This window comes from Trachymyrmex cornetzi, unplaced genomic scaffold (assembly GCF_001594075.2).
Source record: "Trachymyrmex cornetzi isolate Tcor2-1 unplaced genomic scaffold, Tcor1.1 scaffold454, whole genome shotgun sequence".
Classification (NCBI taxonomy): domain Eukaryota; kingdom Metazoa; phylum Arthropoda; class Insecta; order Hymenoptera; family Formicidae; genus Trachymyrmex; species Trachymyrmex cornetzi.
The window spans coordinates 304449-318158 of record NW_017299334.1 but is presented as its reverse complement, the minus strand read 5'-3'; the positions used below and the strand labels follow the sequence as shown (position 1 = coordinate 318158).

The following is a 13710-nucleotide window of genomic DNA, read 5'->3' as shown; positions in this document are numbered from 1 at the left end:
GCTCATTTTCTGAAAAACTATTTTTTTTTTAATTGTGTCATTATTGTAGCAAATGAGCGGCATATAATTGAAAAGGAACATTTGAATATTTAATTATTGCTTTAATAAAATTATATTTTAAGTAGAATTTACTTAATTATATTATATTTATTTATTTGCTACGCTTTTATCGTCACGACAATAGATAAAAAGGTGTACAGGCGATTAGAGGAACACATGGTGAGAATGTTGGAGAAATATTTCACGTTCGAAATAATTTAAGAGACACGCTCTTGGGAGAGTCTCGCTTAGGTAGTACCCGCTTGATTGTAACTTATGGAGCCACTTTTGTCGGCATGTCGAATCGTAATTCTCATATTAGACCGATATTACGATCCTCCCTAATAATTCTTGTTCGCCAAGTAGCATATGTTAGGCGTGTGCTGCTCCGAATTAATCGCGTTAGTATGTTTTTCAAACTGGATTAAACGTAATACTTACAATGCTTGTTTCGATCGTATTAAGTCGCGCGTTATTAACGTGCATTAGCAATTCAATACCGTAACACTGTACTGAATAAGTTGTATCACAATTACCATACTACTATGCTTATATACGAACATTAATGTATCAGTATATTAAGCTTTATTAAATCCGACAGAAATGATCAATTAATAGAAAAATATAAATAAAAAGATCGCTACTAAATTTGCAATTACTTATTAATTTGGTAAAAAAAAAAAAAGATTATTTTATACATAAAATCACTCTTGAAAATTAACAAGTCCTGAAGATTTTCTTACTACAATTACCTTAATTGACGCAACCATATAAATTAAAAATTTGGTTCCAGATATTTATGTATATTATAATTTAAATGTTATAAAGAATTACAGTTAAAAATACTGAATTAACGATCGCTACATACAAAGGATTTCTCTTCAAAAGCAATGCTTATTCTCTCGTTGGCACATGATATATTCAGCCTCCATTGTCAAACATATGCGTGTTGAATTCGTTGAACTCTACGTTGCAAAAATTACGGATCCGCGCCTATGTCGATCGATATGGCACGCGTACGATACAATAGGCGTGACGAATGTGAAGCAATACGAGTGCGCAGTACGTGGGCTGTGATATCGTTCACGTTTCATTTTCACGTATATCATATTTTGCGCATGCAAGATTGATAGAAACGCGTTCGAGGAAACGATGAAACGACGACACGCAGCAAGAATAAAATAGGCGTTAAACTTATTAGGTGTTAAACTTAATTCCTGCCGTTTTTCGTCTCCAAAATTGATTTGTTTCGAAGGGAAATACCTTAATCAAAGTATTATTAATAAAGTATTATTAATTAGTAATAAAGTAGAAAATGGAGGAAATTACTTTCATTAAGGTATTCATTCATTTTCCCTTCGAAACAAATCAATTTTGGAGATGAAAAACGGCAGAAACTAAGTTTAACACCTAATATATTCGGTCGACATGTTATAGAACAAGTTCCTCTTGAATCTCCTGTTAATTTTACGTGTATCGTATATGCAAATTATTCGGAGATAGTTGATTGTAAACAAAATTATAAACGCAATGACATTGAGACTTTGACGCAAATCAATGGGTTTTAAACCGCAAAGTATAATGGCGTGCAATTAATTCTATTGAATTTTGGGACAATTTGTTTCCGAAATAAGAATGACGCAAAATATCAGGAACTCATTTAATGACACGGCAAGTTTCGTAAAGCCTAAACCTAAGTATGCTATCAGTCTCTTAAATTTCCAAGATATTATCTTCATGAAGAATTCGTGCCAAAAAAGAAGAGACTACGTTTCCAAGTTTGCAGATTTTAAAGAATGCTGCTTCTTAATGCCGCTCCTATTTCATACACGTCGTCGTGAAAGCAAATAAGCCGCCGAAACTCGATTAGGGACAGAAAGAAAAAGCGGACAATGGCTAAATAAGAGAGGCACATCATTTTTATCGGATACAAAGCATTTTTTTGGACCTTGAAAAAATCGTTTCGCGATAAAAAAAATTCAACGTAATTATGATGTCTTCATCAAGCATTAATGCATAAATTCAATGCGCGTGAAGTGTTAGAAATATTAATTTATTTGTAATATAAATAAAATGCCTATAGAGCTTCTGGGTTATTAGTGCATAAATTAAATTAATGAATTCATAAGTCAATAAGAGATATAATTCGCAATATACTTATCGAATTAAAACCTGCAGTTAACTTCGTTTGATAAGTATACAGGGTGTCTCGAAAGTTTTTGCCACTCGCTTTTTAGATAGAGCGGACTAAACCGAGTCGAAAAGGCGGCGAGTCTCCATGTCATGACTTGACCGGCGCGCCTGCCGAGCCATCAATGGGCGTACGCTTTGACATTAGTTTGGTATTAGGTCGAACGGACGCGCTTATTCGGCTATCTTTAATGATCAGTATTATCGTTAACTATTGCGAGCATTACAAAATGGTAGAGGACTTTTCGACTCAGTTCAGTCGCTCTATCTACACAAAAGCGATTAGTAAAAACTTTCGGGACACCCTGTATACATTCCAATTGTTTGCGAATTATATCTTATCGCTTTATGACTACATAATTTACGCACAACCTCGGAGACTTGTGTAAGCTATAGCCTATTTTACTTGTATTTTACTTTTTTTTTGTATTGAATTTATTTTTAAAGCCACAAAAAATATTAATCTAATTTATTTTAATTTAATTTGTTTTTCTCTGAGATTGACAAATTTCTTTCCTAAAACGTTAGAAATATGAGAATTTACCGAATCTTTAATGTCTACCATCCAGTTCTCCAGTTGTTAATAATTTTCTTGGCGGTCGAAGCACGACTGTTCAACATGAGACGTTTATTTTCGTCTGAACGGCGATCGTAAAACGGTTAAAAGACTTTCCTTTGACGAACGTCGCCGGAAAGAAATTCGGACGTGGCCGCAGACGACGATAAACGCGATGGGGCCGAAATTTAAAAGTCGTAAATTTTATGCGGTGGTCTCGAGTTTTTGAACCGTTAGGAACTTTCCACGTTCACCATTGTGGGAAGGTTAGAGCTGTGAAGGGAACCCTTTAAGGCCCACTCCCTAAATGCATCAGCTACGCCCAAAATGCTGGTACACCTCTAAGGGATTTGCCGCAGCAATCATCTCGGCCTTTACTGCGCCCACGATGAGCATCTTATCGTTATGATTGTTGGCCTACCGAACGAATATCTGTCCTTCCCGAGTTTATTTTCTTCGCGAACGATCTTTTTCGACAATTAAATATTGATTAGCTCTATTATGTTCGCTGTTCATGAGAACAGGAAATATTAAAACGATTGATAATATTTCTAACACGATAATGAATATAATAAAAACTTAACGCCAAATTTTATTGATGAGTTTTATTTCTATTAAAGAAGGATTTCTCTAAAAACAATTCATGTATCAAAAAATGTATTAAAAAAATTATACAGAAGTTTTGTTAAAATACGATTATTATAACTAACTTGACTTTTTAAACAATATTAAATGAAATAAAAATTAAATAGAGACTGACTTTTAAATAATTTATTTTAATTAATTGATAGAAAAACAACATAACTTTAATTAAAGCGAATGATAACGTTATCGAACTGTTGCACTTAAATGAGTTGATCATCCATCCGTCCGATTGTATCGTCGCTCGTTTTTTCATTTAGCCTCTTTTGATTCGCGAATTGAGCGGCCTTATCGCGAGGATACCCACTTAATAAACACATTGTACAACAACGAGGCACTTCGCGGGGATGCGTATGGAAATTTATACGAACGATGAGAATGACGATATCGAACAACGCATGGAAGAGGAGAAAGACATAATGGTCTCTGACTCCCCGATTTATCTCGATGCGTACAAAATTGCTCGAGAACCTTTTTTATATCTCTATCTTCAAATTTGCCTCCTGCAAAAAAATACAAAACTCAACAAATTAATATTTTATTTGTGACAATATATGTCTTTTTTGTCCGTCAATATATATTTTCCAATTTAAAAAAAAAATAATACATACACAGTGTTGTTTATAAAATTTCAAAAATTATTATATTTAAGTTAAAATTTTACCTGCAGATATATTGTAATACTATACTATATATCTGCAGGTAATATTATACTGAGAGAAATATTTATACATAATAAAAATAATTATGGTTAAAAATAGAAGCTCTATTTTTAAAGTTATTATTCGCTATAATATTAATAATAATTATACATTAATGATTCTCCCAAATGTATATAGTTTGCACCGAAAATAACTATAAATTATAGTTAGAATATAATAATTGTAACCATTTTCTCTCAGTAAATGATACATATGTATATATCTTTTTTCATGAAAGTTATTCTTTATATTAAGAGAAATATAGATTTGAACGTAAATATGGAATAAAATTTTTAATACTATTCGCGCGAAAGTTTATTTCCTACATCCAAATTCTCCGATAAAGAATTTTAAATACATTTCTTATGTATATTTTATATAGAAAATGATTAAAGTTCTGGAAAGGCATATTTAATTTTTTCTCTGGCATAAAAAGTAATTTTTTCATGATAAAGATCGTTCTTCAAAAGAACAATCTATTAGAGTATTTATCTGCAAGAAAATTATTTACCAATTGGATACGCATACACTTTCGATAATGAAGCCCCGGCGCCTTCGATTACTCGATTCGATATTGTGGAAGCAGGATGCTGCGATTTTTAATCAATTATATGATGAAATAACCAAGGAATTATACGTCGATTACACTTTTGTTTGCAAATAGATGCAATCACTGATGCTTTTACGCAAACTTATGCATGAAGGAATAACAATTGCGTCGTATCAAGTGGTAAATTTATTTTGATTGAAAAAATATTAATAATTTATTTCCGTCCGTAAAATCAGATTTCGAGACAAATAATTTTGATTTAACATCGTGGAGAAACAACATTGGTTAAAAATAACATAACAAATACATTGTTTACAATAGTATTTAATTTGTAGTTTTCAAGTTTGTGAATGTTAACTGTAATTACCTATTAAAGCACAATAACGACGCAAATGAAACGGATAAAATCTTTTTCAAAACAAAGTAATTCTTATAGAATTATCATAACGACAGTTTAATTTATTTAGGCAAACACAATCGCAGAAAGACAAACATTTTTATACTGACCATTTAATCGAATTTTCGCGTAACTGCGTCTTATTGTGCAATCATTTAAGACATATAAATGAGTCATTCAACAACAGTAAAACATGCAAAACGCATTTCGCATATTTTGATTTCCGATGTAAATATGCGATTTAAAGAAGCGATAAAATTTTTTCGTGGCATTTGTAGTTTTGGCACATTTAAACGGTTTAAGATATTGGTAAAGTAAATTAAGTCACGACGAGATCACGCGCGACAGAGGTTTATTGTTTTATTATATTTAATTATAATATTTATTAACCCCATGTGGAACCTTCACGGCAATTTTATTAGTTTGAATAATGAGAATAGGTTGCTAACTCGCAGCTTGTCTGCGAATTTCGATTAAATTGCAAGGACGACTAGTGCATCGCGAACGCATCGCGGTGGAGGCGGTGGCAGCGACCTGATTGGAGGAGTCGTAATCCAGACGCGGTTCTATCTGTGTATCCCTCTCTTCGGCGGGGGACGTGATTACTTAATTACTATATACCGGCGATCCGTGCATTTTTTCTGCGTCGAAGTGCCGGCAGTTAAAACGGTTTTTATAAAGTTTACGCTGCCAAGGCCCGTACGCGAGCGGCGACATGCAAGGTCGTAGTTAAGTGACGGTAATGAGGAAGATTCACCGAGTACAGTTGCGGCGTGCAGCTGCAGGTGTAGCGCCGATTGCGCGCCGATGCAAATCGAAATAGGGACCGCGTAAGGATGCATTTTCGCGAGAAATTGCGCGATGCGTGTCGCACCGTCGGTACGTGTTGATGCCATATGGTGTATTTCTCCTCTCAGTTGATTATAGTGTACGATCAGATGCACCACGTATGCAACGTATGCAGGAATGATTCAAGATGAAAGTAATTTTACGTTAATTGAAAAAAGATTATACTACGTTCGGTTAGATGTAGCACGAGCAATTACGTTTGAGAAGTGCAGGCTATTAAATTAATATTATTCATCCTAAGGTTTATTTTTGATTGAAATTGTAAAATTCATTCAAACACACATGCTATTAAGCACTAACATCTTTTTTTATCAAATATGGTTTTTTTTTCACTTCTGTGTGTTTATTTATTAATTTTTACAATTTTTATTCTATTTTTGATTGAACTGTAAACATTAATTAAGATCTAATTAAACGTATAATCAGTAACTAAAAAATTATTCGCGCATATAATATCTTTACTTTAAAAAATATTAATCTTTTAATACTAATTCATAAAATTTTCAATCTATTATATAGGGTGTATCTACATATAATAATAAAATATAAATGCTGAATGGGTTTTTTAACATTCTGTATAACTTCAATCTTTTATAGCTATGCTAAGTTCTGCATCACGTATTTATTGAAAAAATATCAAACAGATTAATATTATATACAACTTACCTTCTTCGGTGCAGCATCCTAAAAGTGTTACGACGTTTGGATGACTGCCTAATTGCTTCATGATTTCGAGTTCTCGATCTAAGTCTTCCTTCTCTCGATCAGAAGCGCCTTCTTTAACGGTTTTCACTGCTACTAATCGAGTCGTGCCTTGATGACCTGTCAAATCGTCGGCTTCGGCCTTCCACACCTGATATTGCAATTCAATCATATTTCAAATGTTTATTAATTGTAAGTTTTAAAAAGATTTTGTTCCTCTTTAAGATTTGCAATTAATTTATTCTTGCATTTTTTAAAATGCATTCCATCTAAATAATGCCAATTATTGATAACCATAATTTACGATTGCGGATTTTAATTTTTTTCCTGTTCGTTTTATGTTATTAGAGATGTCTATTGTCACTATTTTGGAAATTTATAATCACAATGGGAAAACAATTATACCAATCGCTGTGCCATCTTTTAATTAATAGAAAAAAAATTCCATGACAATAGATTACACATTCCCCAAGTTTTCTCACAATTTTACATAATCAATTCGGATGTATTACGCTAACTATCCATTATCGTATCTCATAAATAAGTACGACGTTCAAATCGCACACGTCGAAAGCTGTTATTACTATCGAAATCAACGTCGATAGAATTGCGCAAGTAAAAGAATAGATAAAATCGCTGAGGAAATATCGGAAGAAGGAACTGCTGAACTTGGCCGCGAAGATTACGTTTCCGCATGGACTTCAGGTATTTCGTTAAAATCTTTCCGACAGCCGCAAATTACAGGCTGCCTTTTTTATAGGGATGCCGCAAGAAGTATCTTCTCACCTGGCCGAAGTTTCCTTGCCCGAGGACTGTCTGTAATCTAAGCTTATCTCTAGGAAACTCCCATCTGGATTCTTGAGATGGCGGAGGCGGCGGTTTCTCAGCTTCGTGACACTGCACGGAGAGATAAAGATTAAACTGCAGTTAAGAATTGCCCAAAAAATAGCTGCTAATTGACATGCATGGGAGTGAATGTTCGATACGTCGCATCGTTTGGAATTAATCTATCTCGCATCTATTGCTGACGTAAATTTCTTTCATGTTAAAAAAATGAACTTCCGGGATTTTCCATTGACGTGTCTTTATGCATAATGCGATTTTCCCATACGCGAAACGCGTGACGAAATCAATATATTATTATGTATCGTATGCAATAACTCGCTCTGAATATTTATGCAAATAATTTCCTCAAATAAAAAACGAAGAGACAGCTATTAATTAAATTATATTAGTAAAATTGATTTTATTCATAAAATACAATTATTTATCAAATTAATTTGATTTATAAATAAAATTATTTTTATTAATGTAATTTAACAGCTGTTTCCATTCTTTTTATCTGAAACAAATAATTTATAAAATGTAAATAAGATTATTTTTGATATCACGATACACGTAAATTATTTATACACCCAAATATCTTTTTGCGTGGTCACTAAATTAAATAAAGTACAATTCAATTGAAAAAATTCACAACATGTGACGAACGCGTCGAAAAGCTGTGCAAACAATTCCTACGTGACTGCTGTCGCATTAAATATCTGAGAGTGTTCGTTAATTTCTCACCAAGTGCTGTATCCTCGGTAGTTTCGTGATCGCCTTCTCGATGGACGTCTTGAAGTCGCCGTTTTCGAGATTAAGAGCGTCCTTCCTGCAGCTTATCTCCGATGACGTGTCCGACTCCTCGAGCACCTGCATAAGCAAATCAACGTCAGCGCAACGTGTATGCAACATGCCGCTCGCACGCGCATCGGCGAGCCACTTGAATCGGTCGTCACTCCCGTTTAATTGGGAGACGCAATGCCGCGTGGCAATGAAGATCAGCGAGATAAATTGAGGTGTCCTGTGAGTATTTTTCCGCGAATAATATTGCCGGAATAAAGTTAGACGAACATATTGCGATTCCACGCAAATAATACAACGTCGGTTTTTTACAAAGGCGATAAGATGCATGCAAATAATGCAAAAATGATGACCAATTACATCTTCGTAGTTTTCAAGGATAAAATTAACTAAATTGCACTGGAGTATTTTTAATATCTGAGAATAGTAATAAAGAGATTCGAATAATTTGCTTCCCGCAGAGCACAAACTAACAGTACATCAATGTTGTAATTTTCCACTCAATAATATAAATGTAATGTAACACATTATATATGGTAGTTGTTAAGTAGAAAATTACAATGTTAAGTAATGTTACTGTTACTTTGTATTCTGCGAATTATGAAGAGTTTTTTTCTATACCAAGTACCAATCATATTTGGTTATAATTATGCAACGTATTATCATGCACAGGTTATTTTAAAGAAGAGCATCTATATAGAGTCGCTTATGTCATGCGAGAATCATCAGGAAAACGGATCGGTTTGCCTGTCGACGGTGAAATTTCAATCTCGAAGAACACAGCACACCCGAGTTTAGCATCGAGCTCATCTAAACTAACTTGGCAAGCCCGAAAACGATCCCGCTTATTTATATGTACTCATCCTTTCTCCCTTCTCCCTTCATTTGCGTGCTCCTTTTTTTACCGTCCACGCAAACCTTTGTACCGCCATTCAGATTTATTTCCATGACTGTCGGGTTAAATTTAAATTTATGCTCCCGTTATTATTTATGAACGTCTCGCGGGCGTGAAAGCATTTCGCTTATGTCATTTCCGGAAATTTTGTGGTCTGCGCCATTAATTCCGCTATCATTTCTGACGCCAAAAAGATTGTTGACACTTATTCGCAAGAAATGGAATTTCCGCAATTAAGAACTATAATAGAAAATGTGGTTCTCATCAAGACAAGAAACGGAATTTCCTCAATTAAAAACTGCAATATAGATTAGAAATGTAGTTCACTAAGGAACGTTATAAAGAGTAAACATTAAAGTATAAATTCACGAGATATCTAATTGTAGAAGTACATTATTGATGTAATTATTAATAATTACACAAATGTAATATCCTTATTTTCAGACTATGTCGATGAGGCTCGCATGAGAAGATATTCGACCTTCGACGCAACCTTCTTGTTGACTATCCGAGGAAAATTCCACGGAAAAAGAATCATCATAGATAATGAGCCGAACAATTTTCGCATTATCCAACGTTCGCGTCCATCTTCTCATTTACTAACGCGCCACGCTTCGTCTGATGATACTGTGCTCGAATCATCCCGAGATTATTCTGCATACAATGAACTTGTAGTAATTGCTGGAGGGGGGGAGGGAGAAGGGATAGTTAACCATTTCATGAATCACCGCAAAGCTAGCCTTCGCGAAAGAATTATTCGATGACCGCGTTTGATATTCATTCACGACGAAGTCACAGCCGTGGCAAAATAATTGTGTTTGAAATTCAAGTAATTGATAAAATATAAAAAAAATTTTTTTACTCATTTTTTAGCTTCCAACATAATTATTTTGATAATTCAACAGTATTATTTTCAGCTCCAATAAAATGTTAGATCTTATAGTTAAATCGTTTCTTTCGTAAATGTATATTAATATTCATTCTTATTATATGAGTTATGTTACTCTGATTCCTTAAAACTAATTGTGTCTTTTAATTAACATAAATTAAATGTGTGTCTCACAGACTTAGTCAGTAAGACATAGTAACTGCGTTACAGATTTTGACATCAGCTTCAGAGGGATCTTTAAAACCTGTTTTAATTAGAATAGCTGTTCAGGACGATACTTTCTAATAATTCGATATGCGTTAATTATCAAAATATTTTGCACGATTTCGCTACGATATAACGAACGTCGCTAGCCAAATAGCCGTACGATAAACGTTAATTCACGATGATAATCCTGGTCATGCAGCGTAACGGTACGTAAGTGGCACTGTCGTATGAACAGCAATTTGTACCTCAGCATCCCGTCGTGCATCAATTAAAAATAGAGTTACACGTGACGCTTTTTCATCGCTCTCCCACCGCCTCTTCCGCAGATACGATAATCTTGATTGCGACCACACTCGAGAGAGAGTAGATCTGATCTCCAATTAAATCATAATGTTCTATAAGTTATATCAGAATGAAATATTATGTTACTTGCCTAAATAAGCAATCTTGTTCATTTCATCAAAACATTTAAATTTCGATCGGTCTGAATTTTTGTTTCCAATTTTTCCTACTTTTTTCATTGAAAATTTTGAAAACAATTATCTATGTGACATTTTTTATGTTTAATAATATTTAAATTTATATTATATTAAATACAACAGAGAACTGTAAACTGAAGAATTGAGAGTGTACGAAAATTATTTGAGTTTAAATAAATATTAAGATATTTAAAATTTCAGAAACATAGTTTGCTTGTAAAAAATCTTCAGTTGCAATCAAAATAATTAATAGAATTGAGAAGATTTCACGCATGTTTGGTAATTAAACATTTAATTCGATAATAAACTTTGGATTAATCTAAATTTTTTCTTCGCAAATTTTGGAAACAATTATCCATCTTTTAATGTTCAACAATGCTTAAATTTATTAAATACAATAGAACTACAAAAGAATTGAACTGAAGAATTGAAATTACATGAAGATTATTTGAGTTTAAATAAATATAAGATATCTAATTTCAAAAACATAGTTTTTACATTAGATTATTTGTAAAAATGTCTTGATTTGAAATCAATAAAAAAATTGTTGAAAAGGTTTCATACATTTGGCAATTATAAAAATTACGTATTACTATTCTCAGTACTTTTCTATTAAAATATCATATTTAATAAAAATCCAGTGTGTATCCGCAAAGCTTTCCTAAGTATCCCTCTCACAATCACATGTTTTCGATATTTATAAACGGATTCAAATCGTGTTTACCAGTTCTCCGATCACAATGCGAGACTTCATCTCGAGAAAGAGAAAGACGAAATATCACGAATCGATCTAGAGCGTGGCGATTCGCGCATACTTTCTAATCCCGATCTAAGCTAAATCGATCGCAACGCTGGCACGCTAAGTGACCTCGAAACCTCGAACTCGCTCACCTTACGATTCCTAAGTATCAGTCTTCTGAGAATGAGCCCGACGCCGACGGCGATGGGAAAGACGACGAGAGTAGCCAGGATGTAGCCAACCACAGCAACCGTCTCCTGAGTGGCGATCACGTCGCCGTCGTGCCGCTTCAATATCACCTCACTGATGTTCAACGATTCCCGCGGGCTCACCGAGATCGGTTCGCCGGTCTCGAAGAACGTCCTGTTGAGCCCGCCGGGATGATACATCGTGCCGTTGTATTCCGGCAGGATCGAATGATGATAGGCAGGCCTGTACCTCGTCCTGTTGGTCGTGGTTACGAAAGAGGAACCTTTGGACCCTGGAGGAACAGCAGAATCCTGGGACTCGCGATTCTCCTCGTGTTTGTCCTTTCGGAAGTTTGTTGAAACGGTAGGTTCCTTAGACTTTGGAACGGGAACGGTGGTCGATGTACTTCCACTAATTTCCGTCGCGTTATCGACTGTCGTCGCCAACTCGAGATTCTTCTCCGTTGTCGTCGTCGACGTTGTCATCGTCGTCATCGTTCCCATGATCATCGTCGTCAATGCGGGATCGTTCTGTGGCTCGGAATCCACCGGAAGCACCACCCGTTCCGTATCGCGAGCGAACCCGTCCATCGACCCGCTGCTGTTGAAGATATCCGACGTGTTATACAGATGCATGATCGGTAGCACGTCGTCCTTGTCTTTTGACTTGTCTGATAAATTACGCGCCCTGACTTCCGGCGATCTCTCGCCAGACACGCGTTTCCCATTCTCCGTTACCGTGGGCGGCGACGAGGTAGGCAGGACCTTCGACCTTCTGCTCGAAGTTTCGTTTACATGGACGTCATTCTGAATTGGCGAAATCGTTGTCGTCGTCGTTGTTGATGTCGTCGTCGCATCTTTTGCTCGGTACCTCTTCTGGATCTCAGAAGGGTCCAGATTGTTTTCCTTCGCGACGTCCGTCGGTCTGAAGGTGTTGTTAGTCTCCGGATCGGTAGTGGTTCTCTCCAATTCCGACAGTATTCTAGGCGTGACCGGGAAAACCGGAGCGGCCGGCACTGTCGACATTGTCGTCGTTGTCGTTGTTGTCGTCGTCGTCGTAATCGCGACAGCTTCATCCACTTGCTCGATCACTGTCACGGTCGTCTCGCCGATCCCGTCTATCGTTACGTTCACGTTGCTCTCGGTCTTGTTCAGCATCGCGATACCCTGATCGTCTTTCTGATCGTTGCTCCTGATATCGCTTTCATTTAAACTTGACTTGGCAATAACGATATCTTCCTCAAGAACGTGAGACTTTTCCAGCTCCGTCGTCGTGATCGCATCGACGAGAACAGACGGATCGGTCGCGTCTAACATCTCGTCGGCTGCACTCGAATTTCGATTTAAGATCCCCATGACGGTGGTTTCTTGAGAACTATTGTCACCCGGCACTTCGTTCACCCCGCTGGCACGCGTAACTTCCCGAAGAGAATCAACACCTGGCACTTCATCGTCCGAAATTTTTCCGCGATTCGCAACCCGTGTCCCATTCGACGATCGATCGTTCACCACTAACTTATCCGTAGCACTATCGATCTTCTCCTCACCGGACTTCAGTCTCCTGGTACCGTTCAAAGGAGACACCCCGCTCGAAGAGGCCAACACTCTGCGACGCTTGCTTGTCACCAGAGTCGAAGATTCTTCGCTTACAGTTGATCTTTGATTTAGCACTGCGCTAGCGCTCTTCCTTAAGAATCTCCGATCATTAGCACCCTCCTGCTCGCTGGTTCGCGACTTAGTGTGGTTCCACCTAACCGTGCCTCTGTTTGCAATCTCCGGCGACTTGGTGGATCTGGACGTCGACGAGACAACGCTATCGTTATTCGCGGCTGAATGCACCGAGGGCCAGGTAACTGCCGCTCGCTGGCCGGCTGCGCCTCGTTGTTGTTGCGGAACAGTTTTGCTCGATCGTTCCCCCACCAGACTGTCAACTACACCGGGCAACGCACCAGCAGCTGCGGCTGGCTCGACGGTCGCGCCAGCACTGAGTCCCGTCGGCGTTCGTGCCGGTTCTATACCGCCATCACCGGCACGAGGAAGCAGAAGAGGAGAAGACGGCGG

General features: G+C 36.6%; 1 protein-coding gene across 1 annotated transcript in view; it reads right to left on the bottom strand.

The window, feature by feature from the left end:
- LOC108764806 (mucin-4) overlaps nucleotides 1-13710 on the bottom strand; it is a 62220-nt gene that overhangs the window by 6812 nt on the left and 41698 nt on the right. The window contains exons 4-7 of the mRNA XM_018513195.1: nucleotides 11614-13633; nucleotides 8196-8321; nucleotides 7413-7523; nucleotides 6591-6777 (exon numbers count right to left, since the gene is read on the bottom strand). Of these exons, the coding sequence (XP_018368697.1) occupies nucleotides 6591-6777; nucleotides 7413-7523; nucleotides 8196-8321; nucleotides 11614-13633 (2444 nt within the window). The remainder of the gene's footprint in view (nucleotides 1-6590; nucleotides 6778-7412; nucleotides 7524-8195; nucleotides 8322-11613; nucleotides 13634-13710) is intronic.